General features: G+C 37.5%; 1 protein-coding gene across 1 annotated transcript in view; it reads left to right on the forward strand.

The window, feature by feature from the left end:
• LOC306763608 (glutamine--fructose-6-phosphate aminotransferase [isomerizing] 2-like) overlaps positions 1 to 12364 on the forward strand; it is a 34818-nt gene extending 22454 nt beyond the window's left edge. Inside the window, exons 12-25 of the mRNA XM_079250464.1 lie at positions 378 to 512; positions 1351 to 1412; positions 3611 to 3690; positions 7115 to 7232; positions 7358 to 7521; positions 7830 to 7925; positions 8034 to 8131; positions 8259 to 8379; positions 8607 to 8764; positions 9118 to 9232; positions 10343 to 10470; positions 10607 to 10774; positions 10902 to 11063; positions 11841 to 12364. Of these exons, the coding sequence (XP_079106590.1) occupies positions 378 to 512; positions 1351 to 1412; positions 3611 to 3690; positions 7115 to 7232; positions 7358 to 7521; positions 7830 to 7925; positions 8034 to 8131; positions 8259 to 8379; positions 8607 to 8764; positions 9118 to 9232; positions 10343 to 10470; positions 10607 to 10774; positions 10902 to 11063; positions 11841 to 11885 (1650 nt within the window). The 3' untranslated portion in view covers positions 11886 to 12364. The remainder of the gene's footprint in view (positions 1 to 377; positions 513 to 1350; positions 1413 to 3610; positions 3691 to 7114; positions 7233 to 7357; positions 7522 to 7829; positions 7926 to 8033; positions 8132 to 8258; positions 8380 to 8606; positions 8765 to 9117; positions 9233 to 10342; positions 10471 to 10606; positions 10775 to 10901; positions 11064 to 11840) is intronic.
• Positions 12365 to 12672: the final 308 nt, after the last annotated feature.

Raw genomic sequence — 12672 nt, forward strand, 5'->3', positions numbered from 1 at the left:
CATGTCAGACTTCTAACTTTGCTGACTAAGAGGTGGTGAAAGTGAAAATTTCGTCTTTAGAAATTATTTTTTTCTAATATTGCAAGAGTTCTGAGTTTATTTGGCTCCTTCCCCTCCATTTACGTTGCCACCTGCCCCTGTCCTCAGAGAAGTAAAGTATCGTTTGTCTTTTGGAGATCAGTTAGTAGAGATCGTGTAGCCCTCCATTCAGATAGTCCCAATATTATGGATGAAGGGCTGGATGAAAACTGCTAAAAGAAAAGGGGCACATAACTTCTGTAAAATGGAGGGTTGGAGCCTAAAGGAATATAAAAATTCCAGAAAACCTTTTGGTTTTCTAGTGTCTTCTTACAAATAATCTCTTCTATCTTCTTCAGATCACCAAAGGATATGAGTTTGAGTCAGAGACAGACACAGAGGTGATCCCAAAGCTGATTAAATATGTTTATGACAACCGAGAGAACAACAGCATCACTTTCTCCACGCTTGTAGAGAGGGTCATCCAACAGCTGGTGAGTTGCTCATTTCGCCCTGTTCACAGCAGCACACATTAGGCTGCCTTTTACTTCTACACTCTTTTATTCACGTATCTTTAACACCAGTAGTTTTACTCTCTCTTCAGACAAAATGACGAAATTTTTTAGAAGCAGCCTTCCGCGGTGTGTTATAAAGTGTGTCTTTGACCAGTCATACACACTTATATGAGTATTTACTCATTTAACACTGTGTGAAACTGTTTAAATTTCCTGTCCAATAAAAATAGCACTCTGCTCTCCATGGTAACAGCCCCAACAGCATCACAAGTGACATCACTCACAGAAATCTGTTTTTTTTTGGGGGGTGGGAGGGGGGAGGGGGTGAGATTGAGCAAGACTCTCTTTTCCATTATGTGAGTAATGCTTCACATTCTGCAAGGAGGAGGCAAAAGCAAACAATTTGTGTTGGGAGTAATGGGAACCAGACAATCAAACCTCACACCAATTACTTCCTCTGCTCACCTCCTGTTCTGTACCCGCTTATCCCCTTTCCCCGCCGCAATCACACACCCAGCAGTTCTGCTTCCAGTAACCACCACAAGCTTCCTTAAAGCCAGAGCTTTCAAACTATAGATTATGTTATACAATAGATATCTTTTTCTGCTTCCCGGTAACCCCCCCCCCCCGAAGTCCTCCTGCTGGTACCCAACTACTTACCAGCACTCTCACGGTCTACCCCTTGAGTTTATTTATCAAACCCAACTATCCTTACATGAACAATAGTTTCTCCTCCCCTGCTCTAACAGCTCATGACAACTTTTCTTTCTTCTCGTCTCTTCATGAGACTGATAGAATTTCATTTCTCCTGTGTTAGGAGGGAGCCTTTGCCCTGGTGTTTAAAAGCCGTCATTACCCTGGAGAGGCCGTGTCTACCAGGTTAGTAAGCACGCACTGACACACACTGCCCTTATGTTTCACTTTACATCCTGTCCTTCTGCCCATGAGTCATTCCTGTTACTATAAAACATTATCCAACATGATTTTAAGAGGCCTCTTTGATTTATGCCTTGTGGCTTATCTTAGTTTACACTCTGAATATGGCATGAAAGGAACATCCTTTGCTTTCAATAATGGGCAAATATGTTGTTCATGTGGAAATGAGTTCATTCCCATCTGGTGGAGTGTGTCAGCACTATCTGCATTTTAAGAACAGAGGTTGCATTAAGGTTCCCTTCTGGACCTCTGGCTCCTGAGCCGTCACTGTCTCCTCGGTGACTCATTAACCCCGAGACCAGTTTCCTGTTTAATCTCTGCGAAATGCGTCCGGGTAATTACGTCTCATCATTTTTATTTGATGTTCTATGTTTCCTAGTTCAGATACCTGCCAACGATGAGGGCGATAAAGGGCCAGGTTGCTGGACCACAAGTGAACTAATAAGAGTGAAATGACAGCGAGATAAGCAGAGGGAGTTAGGGGGGAGTGTAACTTATGGTTTATGCAAACACCTTGCCTGGCAGCAGAGCCCTTATCAAGACTGCTTCACATCACACCTGCTGCCAACATCAGAAACCTTTGCAATCTTGCTTATCAGCTGAGTGCTGGCAATTTCTGTGGAAAGTGTAATGGACAGAGCATGTCCTAATTCAAGAAGTTTTATGGTTTGGCTCTTAAGTATTTTCATAGAACAAAGTTAAAATGTTTGGAATTAAATAATTACTGTAGCCACCTCCCACTTTTTTGTAATCAGCCTCAGGCCACTCTTTATATCTAACACTGTCTTTATGGCTTTTTTCCCCCCTCATTTTATGACCAAGATTTTCTCTTTTTTCACCTACTCTTCTATTTCAGGCTTAAAAAGAATTCCATATAATCCTGCTTGTATTTATAAACCTGTTTGGATTACTATTCAAGCTTTTAAAATGAATAATTTGTCAAAGCCAAACAATGTTTCTATCACAATAGGCAGAGGATTTGGACCTATATGCAGGACTGATGAGGCAGACAGATGCAAGAATGCAGGAAGTTTTAATAAAAATAACTTACGTTAAAATGACAGGAAACTAGCTAAATATATAAACCACACAGACCAACTAAAAAAGAGATTACTCTGGAAAATACAACAGTCTGGCAGTAAATAACTTAAACCAGAAGGCATATCTATATATACACTGAGGTGGATTAGCAAATTGGAGGTGAAGCAAATTAGCCAATTAAAACAGATGTGCTGATGGACAGGAAGTGGAGCTAACAGGATACATGAGAGAAAAACTCTACAAAATAAAACAGGAAACATGACAGCAACAAGACGAAACTGAAATGTCTTCTTAAAATTTGCACCAAGCAATATGCATCTAAATGATTGTGATTTATATCAGAGCTGAAACATACGTTCCTCCCTAATCTTCTATCTGTGAATAGTGTACAAACTGTATTGGATAGCGACCACATGTGTGTATGTGAAAGCCCCGCCCTCTAACGCAGTCAGAGGCCTTGCGTCAGTATTGCCCCAGAGAAAAGCTAAGCAGAGAAAGAAAATGGATCCAGACATATTAAGATAAGCCAGGAGAGGCCTGTTGTTTCCCAACAGCGGGTGTAATCATGACTAAATTGATTCACAAAGGATTTGTTTTCATTTGCTGCATGTATTTTGGCAGCAATTCAAGTGTGTTAATGTTTAAATTATTCACCTTGGACTTCCTTATTTATCTGTGGCATGCAGTTGCACCTACTTAGCCTCCACAGAAAAAAGTCCACATGTATTCAGTGTCCAATAAGGATGCAGTGATTAGGTTGGAGAACTCTTTAAAGAGTCTAAAAGTGATAGAGACCAATGGGGGGTCAGTTGATTTGTAAGATCTTCAAGATCTTCCCATTTAGAAGAGATTTAGAGCAACAACAAGGAAGCATATGATGGTAATGAAGGGGTAAGTAGATGGAGGTAAAGAGAGGAAAAACCTGTTTAATTTGGAATGAGATAGTAGGATTGGATTTCAGGTTAGAAAACAGCATGTGCAACTGAATCTGACAGTGTTTTGTGTGTAGAAAGCCTAATCCCTCCCTCACTAACTCACTGTATTTCCTTATCCCCCTCTCCATCCCTTCCTGTCCACATGATTCATTTTTGTCTCGGTAGGAGAGGAAGTCCGCTGCTCATCGGTGTGCGAAGTGAGCATGAGCTGCTGGCTGAACACATCCCGGTCCAGTACAACAGCGGTGAGCCCCATTTCTCTTCTGGTTAGCAGTTATCCTCCTGTTCTACATCTTAGATATCTGCATTAGTCCATGATGTAGAAACACACACAGCAGCATACAGATATCATAGTTAATCACCTGCAACAATAGCCTTTCGTTTAAACAATTAGTTAGTTTATTAAGATCCCCATTAGCTGTAGCAAAGATAAGTTAAGATAAGATAAGATAAGATAAGATAAGATAAGATAAGATAAGATAACATAACATAACATAACATAACATAACATAACATAACATAACATAACATAACATAACATAACATAACATAACATAAACTTTATTTATATAGTGCTTTTAATAGACACAAGGTCACAAAGTGCATCACAACAATAAAACATAAAAAACCTGCAACGTGTTGGGTTGCTCGGTCCGGAGTCTAACAAAACAGGATGTACGAAAAGAAAATCGAGAAATAGAAAAAGAAGTAAACCTTATGCCTGCACACTTGCACACTGCAATATGATGATATATCTATATATCTATATATATATCTATGTGTATATACATCTATCTATCTATCTATCTATCTATCTATCTATCTATCTATCTATCTATATATATATATATATATATATATATATATATATATATATATATATATATATATATACATATATATATATATATATATATATATATATATATATATATATATATATATATATATATATATATATACGTGTGTGTGTGTGTGTGTGTACATATACATATTGAGAGAGAGAGAGATTCATTAATATCATACATATCTATATCTATTTGCTTATACCATACTATAATGCTGTCTATAATGTCGTATACATGGAAGTCTAACTACATACAGATTGATAGATGCTGTTTTATGGATGTTTTTAATTGACTTATGTTAGGGCTGAGTTTAAAATGCTTTGGTAATAAATTCCATTCCTTCATTCCTCTATACAGAACAGTGTTTAATGGTATTGGATCCTGCTTTATAAATGCTAAAGTTCACTACAGTTGCATGCTTGTAATTGTGATTTTCTGCACTAAATGGGAGATTTTTTTAAAAGACTAAGAGTTCATTTAGATACAAACATGTTTTATCAAGAATAATAAGTGATGATACCAGTCTGTCTTTTTTTTTTTTAACATGTCTTCAGTGGCATTCGACCAAACTGCCTGGGCAACAATCATGACGCGAAAATTATGTTAAACAATTACTGATTGAATTGCTGTTTTCAAGATGTTTGTCATAAAATTAAATTATCAGAAGTGATCAGTCAACTATTATAACTTAACCAATCAATGAAGTTTGTAAAGAAAGAGAGGACGCTTCAGCAGCTGTTTGTTTTGTCAAGAAGTTTAAAAGATAAATGAAACGTAGAGTTGCTACATCCTGACTGATCATCCTCATAGGAAATCATGAAATACTGCATTGATGTTCTATTCTATTCTATTCTATTCTATTCTACAGTCATTTAGCAGACGATTTTATCCAAAGCGACTTACATATGAGATGTCTGGATCTTTTAGTGAGGTCGGCTCCTAGGATCTTGAATCATCACATTGTGCATTGCCACATTGATCATACACTTAAATGTTGCTTTTGAACACACACGTAATAAACAAAACCCACAATGCATCTGGATTCAACATTTGACTCATGAATGCAACTCAGTTACAGTTTCTGCAAATTCACGCAGATGTAAATAGTAAATATTTGTTTGGCTGCAGCTACCACCACTAATAGGATTCAGTACAGACCATTTAGTACAGGACTAAATGGTCTGTTTGAATCATTTTGGGCCACACTGGAGCTTTTGTGCTCAATCAGGATTCATAGTTTTGTCTTGATGTGGTTATTTTAGATTCCTGGTTAAGTGTGAATGAACTGAAGCACTATAATTATACTACTGGCAGAGGGAAGTGGCCTGTAGTTCATCATAATGCTTAAAAATCTGAGCATTTCCAGTCATCACTTCCTTGTGAGTTGTGTAGCATGCTATATGAAACTTCATAAATGACAAGTGTTTTTTGGAAAAGGCGAATTTTCCTGCTGATTTACAATGTAATTTAATAGTTCTGTATTCTGATCAGATGCAACCTATAGACTAAAACTCCACCCTGTCTGCCAGAAGGATTATCCTGGCCACGTGTCGAAGTTGCACAAACTGTCTTGGATGTCTGCTATCTGTTAACTGTCTTGGATGTCTGCTATCTGTTAGTTCAATTTTTTTTTTTTTTTTTTTTTGAAGGACTTTCCTAGAAACCTACTTCCCTGAAAGGTTGCCTTGGGGCATTTGTGTCATCTTAAAGTTGACAAATCTTTTGGAAAGTCAGATGCTGTCAAAGAGTCTGATTAAAGTTTACTAAATTCCTACAAACAGAAACACATCGTGAGGGGTAGTTTCTGTTTAATTCTGTCTAATATTCAGCATTTTAGTTCTCTTGTTTTATTTGTGGCTGCAGGAAGCATCAACCTGCTTGTTTTGTTGTTTGTTTCTTTGATTCTCCTGTTTTCAGTAATGTTCCACCACTGTCTTATCAGCAAAATCTTTGGCTGTTTGTGTCTTGAGTAAAACTGGTGCAAAGTCCAAGGCAGGGTAAGGTGCTTTCAGGTTAGATAGAAAATCTTGGTGCTTCGTGGATTTATTAGATCAAAGGAAATTCTCTTTAACTTCTGTTCATATTAACAACCCATAAATGAAGAAACTTCTTCTCAATCACAACTCTGACAATGTCAGTAAAATATTTGATTTGTGAATTCAATTATAGTGAACTGTAAAAAGTGAAAAGCAATTAACTTAATGACATGAGTCTGTATCGTTCTCCTATGCTTATTTAAATACTGAAACAGTTTTATTTGATGAGCGACATTATAGGTCACCCTCTAATTTAGGCTGACACTGTCCCTTTGCAAAATTGCTTATTAAGACCACACAAGATAAATCACTTTTAGCACTTCTTCGTCTTACTTTCTGATGTTACTTTCCTTCAGCCTTTTCCTAACAAAGAGAAAAATGCTTTCAGAGCATTACTTAACTATATTTTCTTGTGCTGTAAAGCTGCTAAGTATTTGTCCTAATGCCTTAAATATGCTGCTAAAGTCCACAAAAAATAAATAAAATGAAGATTTAAAATAAAATGTAACACCAAGGAAAAACTTAAGTCACCCAGCTTCATTAATAACGTTTGTGCAAATCTGTCTATGACCGTCTGGATGTTTATCTTCAATGAGTACAATTATGACCGAATATTTCAACAATAAAGATGTCTGATGCAAACATAAAACACAGATTTATTTATTTTACTCTATTGTATTTTTCACTTGATAAACTTGTGTTCACATCTGGAAAATGAGAGGGGGTTATTCTAGCCCCTATAAAGTATGAGTGTCACATCTGACCCTTGACCTTTGGCTCAGCAGCTCACTTCAAGGAGGGAGTCCAAGAGAAGAACAGCTACAACCGAACTGACTCCCCTAATGCCATTAACTCTGTGGGGGATGACAGGCCTGTGGAGTATTACTTTGCATCTGATGCGAGGTGAGGAAGCAGTCATTTAAATAGAGCCATGTTATTGAACTCCCCTTTTTCCTTCTCGTCTGTGTGATCCAGTGTGATCAATATTTCATCTTTTTGTCTCTTTCTTGCGGTTTCTGTTCCCACAGCGCCATCATCGAGCACACCAACAAAGTGCTGTACTTGGAGGATGATGACATTGCAGTTGTAAGAGGAGGAAAGCTCTCAATCCACAGGATAAACCGGCAGGCTGGTGAAGATCCAGTGAGAGCCATTCAGACCCTGCAGATGGAGATGCAGCAGATCATGAAAGGTCAGATAATTGATGGAATAATAGTTTACATATATATCCGATACATGGACACGTCATTAGTCATGTTTAGACAGGTGGTTTCACTCCAACAACAGAAAAATAAAACAGATCAGAGATTTAGTTTAGTGGTCTAATAAACTGATACTTGTTCGCCCCCTGCTGGCTGAATAAGTAATAACAACTTCCAAAAGTCCTTCGCTCCACTCCTTAAGTGTCTATTTTCTCTCATCTTTTTGGGATAAAGCAATCAGGATGCATCCTGATGACTGTGAGGCAGCTAAAAAGATCTTTTCATCTTCCCTTTGCAGGAAACTTTGATGCCTTCATGCAGAAGGAGATCTTTGAGCAGCCGGAGTCAGTAGTCAATACCATGAGAGGCCGGATTTGTTTTGACACCAACACAGGTGATCAGCGATTTGTGCAAATTTTAAAGACTGCATTTGTTTAAAACTTGTGCAGTGTTCTGTATATGTAAAGTTTTATAAATATAACTGTCTTCTGTCTTTCCCAAGTGGTTCTCGGAGGGCTAAAAGACCACCTGAAGGAGATTAAACGTTGCCGACGGCTAATCATGATCGGTTGTGGCACCAGTTTCCACGCTGCAGTCGCTGTGAGTCACACAGCTTGTGCAGGATTAATGATGATGTTTCATGTGATGTGCAGTAATAAGTAGTTACATGCAAATAAACGGTATGCGATGATAATAAAGAAGCTGTTTTGATTTGCCGCCTCTTCAGACCAGACAGATCCTGGAGGAGCTGACTGAGCTGCCTGTCATGGTGGAGCTGGCAAGTGACTTCCTGGACCGCAACACACCTGTCTTCAGAGACGACGTTTGCTTCTTCATCAGCCAGTCAGGTAACAATAAGACACAATTATCTCCAGTGTCTCCTGCTGCTGATAGTCATCACTCTTTTTTTTATGTTTTTGTCTGTTGTTTTTTTTCTTGTAGCTGAGACAATAACCTTGAAACAGGCTTTAAAAGAATTTATTCACAGGGTCACAACAAACTTCATCAAAGAGACCTTGTTATGTTGTAATTATTCATAATGAACATAAGTTTTCATCCTGGTTTTCTCCGTCAGGTGAGACGGCAGACACTCTGATGGCACTGCGCTACTGCAAAGAGCGTGGCGCTCTGACAGCTGGTATAACCAACACTGTGGGAAGCTCCATATGCAGAGAAACTGACTGTGGAGTCCACATCAATGCTGGGCCAGAGATAGGAGTTGCTAGCACCAAGGTACGGTTTACATATCACTTTCATGACTTAATGAAATACTTTTAAAACCTTTTCTTTTGTACTTTTATGATTATAAATCTGTTTCAGTGCATTAAAGCATTTTTTGAGTTATCTATATTTGTCTTTATTTTATAATGGATATTTATGGATATTATACATATATATATATATATATATATATATATATATATATATATATATATATATATATATATATATATATATATATATATATATATATATATATAATCCTTATCAATATTTTATCATTTTATGGTGTAATGTACCTCGATACTGTCTGTTTCAGTGTGACTTGAGAGTGTTATATTAACTCTTGTGTGTGTGTGATACAGGCTTACACAAGTCAGTTTGTGGCCCTTATCATGTTTGGCTTGATGATGAGTGAGGACAGACTCTCCTTGCAGAAGAGAAGACTGGAGATAATCAACAGCCTCAAGGTGCTACCTGGTCAGTGTTCCAACAAAATCAAAGAACCTCTGTCGTCAAGATGAAATTGGCATCTTTAAGTGTGTAAAAAGATTCTGAACTGTTTTAGCCAGTTTTACAAAGGACTTCAATCACTTGGCATTCCTGCAATAATGCAGGATCACAGAATATCCCACTTATGGCCCACTGCGATTTGAAATGGTTAAGTGGTTAGAATGTTCTTCAAAACATTTCCTCATTTTTATTTTAAAAAAATGGATGAAAACACCCTCAAGTTAAGTCCTCATGATTTACTTTAAACAAACTTACTGTAATGTTTTTTCACCTTGATCTCATACTTCAAAACTAAGCTGGTATATCCAAACCTTCAGGAAAAAGGCATCTCTAATTTGATCTTAACCTCAACATGATGACGTTTATAGTTAAGAAAAAAAGAAATAAGTACACCCAGGGAAGAGTGCTTTCTGTTGGAAATGATATACTTAATGAGCAGTTGATTGTGCATGATAGACTTGAAAGGCCCACAATGTGCGGTTTGTCTGACGTTTTGCATTTAGATCGACTTTCTGCAGAGCTGAGTTGTTCCTGCTGTTTTGCAGCTTTATGCAGGCGATTTCCCAGTCAGTCATCTGGGAGGAATTCATGTCCATGAGTCCATGGTGTGATGGTTCATTCAGTTCACTGAGCTTCATTCTTACTTTTACTTGAAAAACAGAGGTGAAGTTCAGTCTGTACTGGTGTGTAGATAGTGTAAAAAAAACGGCACGTCAAAATTTGACTGCAACGTAAAGATCATGCCTTAACATCTATAATATAATTCCATTCAATGTTCAGTTAGTTTGCAATCATGCAAACTTTGTTTTGCATGTTTTCTTTTCACCTGATGTTTCTTAAAGCTTATTTAAGTAAAGCAATAAACCGTCTATCAGGAAATCACCTGACAATTTGTACACTGCAGTTAATGAAGTAGCAGTTTTACAGAATTTAGGGAAGCTTCTACTTGAATCTGTGCAACACCGCTAAGTGAGACACATAGTTAAGAAGCTGCTTTGTATAACTGGCTGAGATGCTTAATACAATCACTGAAATATGTTTATTTAAACATCACTTATTCTTTTTCTGCCCGTGTAGAGCTGATAAAAAAGGTGCTGTCACTGGATGAAAAGATTAAAGCCATTGCCAATGAACTGTATCAGCAAAGGTCCCTTCTGGTTATGGGCCGAGGTTACAACTATGCAACCTGCCTTGAGGGGGCGCTGGTGAGTTTTTCATTTTGAAAAAAATCACAGTACGATTCCAAACTGCAATTAATTTTTGCTTGTTTATCATTAAAAACAGTTCAAAAGCTGTGGTTGTCACTGTGTTCTGAGCCACTTTTCTCTTATTTTGATGCAGAAAATTAAAGAGATCACATACATGCACTCAGAGGGCATCCTGGCAGGAGAGCTGAAGCACGGTCCTCTGGCACTTATAGACAAACACATGCCCGTCATCATGGTCATAATGCGTGATGCCTGCTATATTAAGTGTCAGAATGCTCTGCAACAAGTCACTGCCAGATCGGTAGGTCCTGGAACACACATACACTGAAACATCTGTTCAGACAATGAAGCACAAACTCAAAGTGCATCTCTATAAATGCAAGCATTCATATAAATGTGCTTCCCATCTTGGCTTTTGTCTCGTACAGGGTCGGCCCATCATCATCTGTTGCCAGGACGATTCTGAGGTGACCAAGAATGCCTACCAGACCATTGAGCTGCCGCAAACTGTGGACTGTCTGCAGGGTGTCCTCAGTGTCATCCCCCTGCAGCTACTGTCTTTCCACTTGGCTGTTCTACGAGGATATGATGTAAGTAGTAAAGATTTTACTGACCAAAAATGAAAGAGGATTCTGTCTGCTAATTTGACTTCTACATAGAGCCTCAGGAAGAAGATATGTAGTAAAAAATATGTAATCATCATGTGGATCCTATAAAGGTGGGAGGACCCTGGTTTGTTTTCACATGCAGCTGTGTCTGAAGTTTTTTTTTCACCTGCAGTATTTGTGAAAAACATCCATCTTGAGGTTTTTATTGATATCATTACTATTAATATTATTATTATGCCCTATGAGTTCATGTAAAAATATCAAGAAGCGATGTCAACTTTAAAATCAAATTTGAATTTCTTCTGCTTTCTTAAATCCCACTGTAAGGCTCTCTGTTGATGATTAAAATAAAATCAAACAATAAAACCCTTCCAAATATTCACCTTAATTTAATGTTGTAGGGGAAATTTAAAAAAAGTAATATGTCAATGGTGTAAATCAGTAGATTTATCAAGGGTGTTTATATGTAATATTGGGCTTCGTGTGTGCATTTCTTTTTCCATGTCTCATTTCCATCTTTTCATAGCCTGTTAATGCATTTTTCACTGTCAGAAAAGATATTCCTTTGTTACTGTACAATGAAAACCCTTAATGAGCCTCACAGTGATGACAAAATCCGTATCATGATACGTCATTGTTACGTCCATCCATCCCAACATGATCTCAACATACTGGCAAAATGTTCAGTAAAGCTGCAGTCATTATTCATATCTATGATATATTCAAGTGTTCCTTTTTTGTTGTTTTGTTGTTTTTCAGGTTGATTGTCCCAGAAACTTGGCCAAATCGGTAACAGTGGAATAATTACAGCTCAGAAAGCCCAGAAGACAAGAGAAGTGGCTATATGAGATGTACAGTACAGTTGTGCAATCAAACATTCAGTGTGTGTGTGTGTGTGTGTGTGTGTGTGTGTGTGTGTGTGTGTGTGTGTGTGTATGTGTGTGTGACAAGGGAAGTATGGAGCTAAATTTGTGTGGATGAGCTGAGGCTATGAGTGAGACTGAAAGAAAGTGACAGATGCAAGGAGAAAGTATATGAAAAATTTTGCAAGTAGAAAATGTGAAATCTGACCAATCCACTGCTGCAGAATGGATTGTACCATTAAGGCCTTGTGGAACAACCTATTAAGACAACATTCTCGTCGCTACATTAATCTGCTGTGCCTTTTTTTTAAATTATTATTACTTGAGACAAACATGTCACAGGCTTAACAGAAAGACATTGAAATGGTACAATGAAGTGTTTACAATTGTGCAATATGGGCACCAAACGTGCATTATGAATGTACACAATCACATAGTGATTTTTTTTTATTTTTATTTTATTAATTTGTCTTGTTCTTTTTCAGAGCATATATGTTTTGTGTATGAATGTGTGTGTGTGTGTGTGTGTGTGTGTGTGTATGTGTGTGTGTGTTGGGGGGGTGTTTTATGCTGTTTCCTTGCATTAGAGAGAAAGAGGAAATTACCTTATTTAGTAGAGTTAAGAAAATAAACATAATGATTTCATATTGTATATTTCTTTTTAAATTTATGGAATTACTGTACGCGAAGGGGTTATAAACCATAATCTTATTTTTGTATTTGCTTTT

The sequence above is a fragment of the Telmatherina bonti genome, assembly GCF_933228915.1.
Source record: "Telmatherina bonti genome assembly, chromosome: 12".
Classification (NCBI taxonomy): domain Eukaryota; kingdom Metazoa; phylum Chordata; class Actinopteri; order Atheriniformes; family Telmatherinidae; genus Telmatherina; species Telmatherina bonti.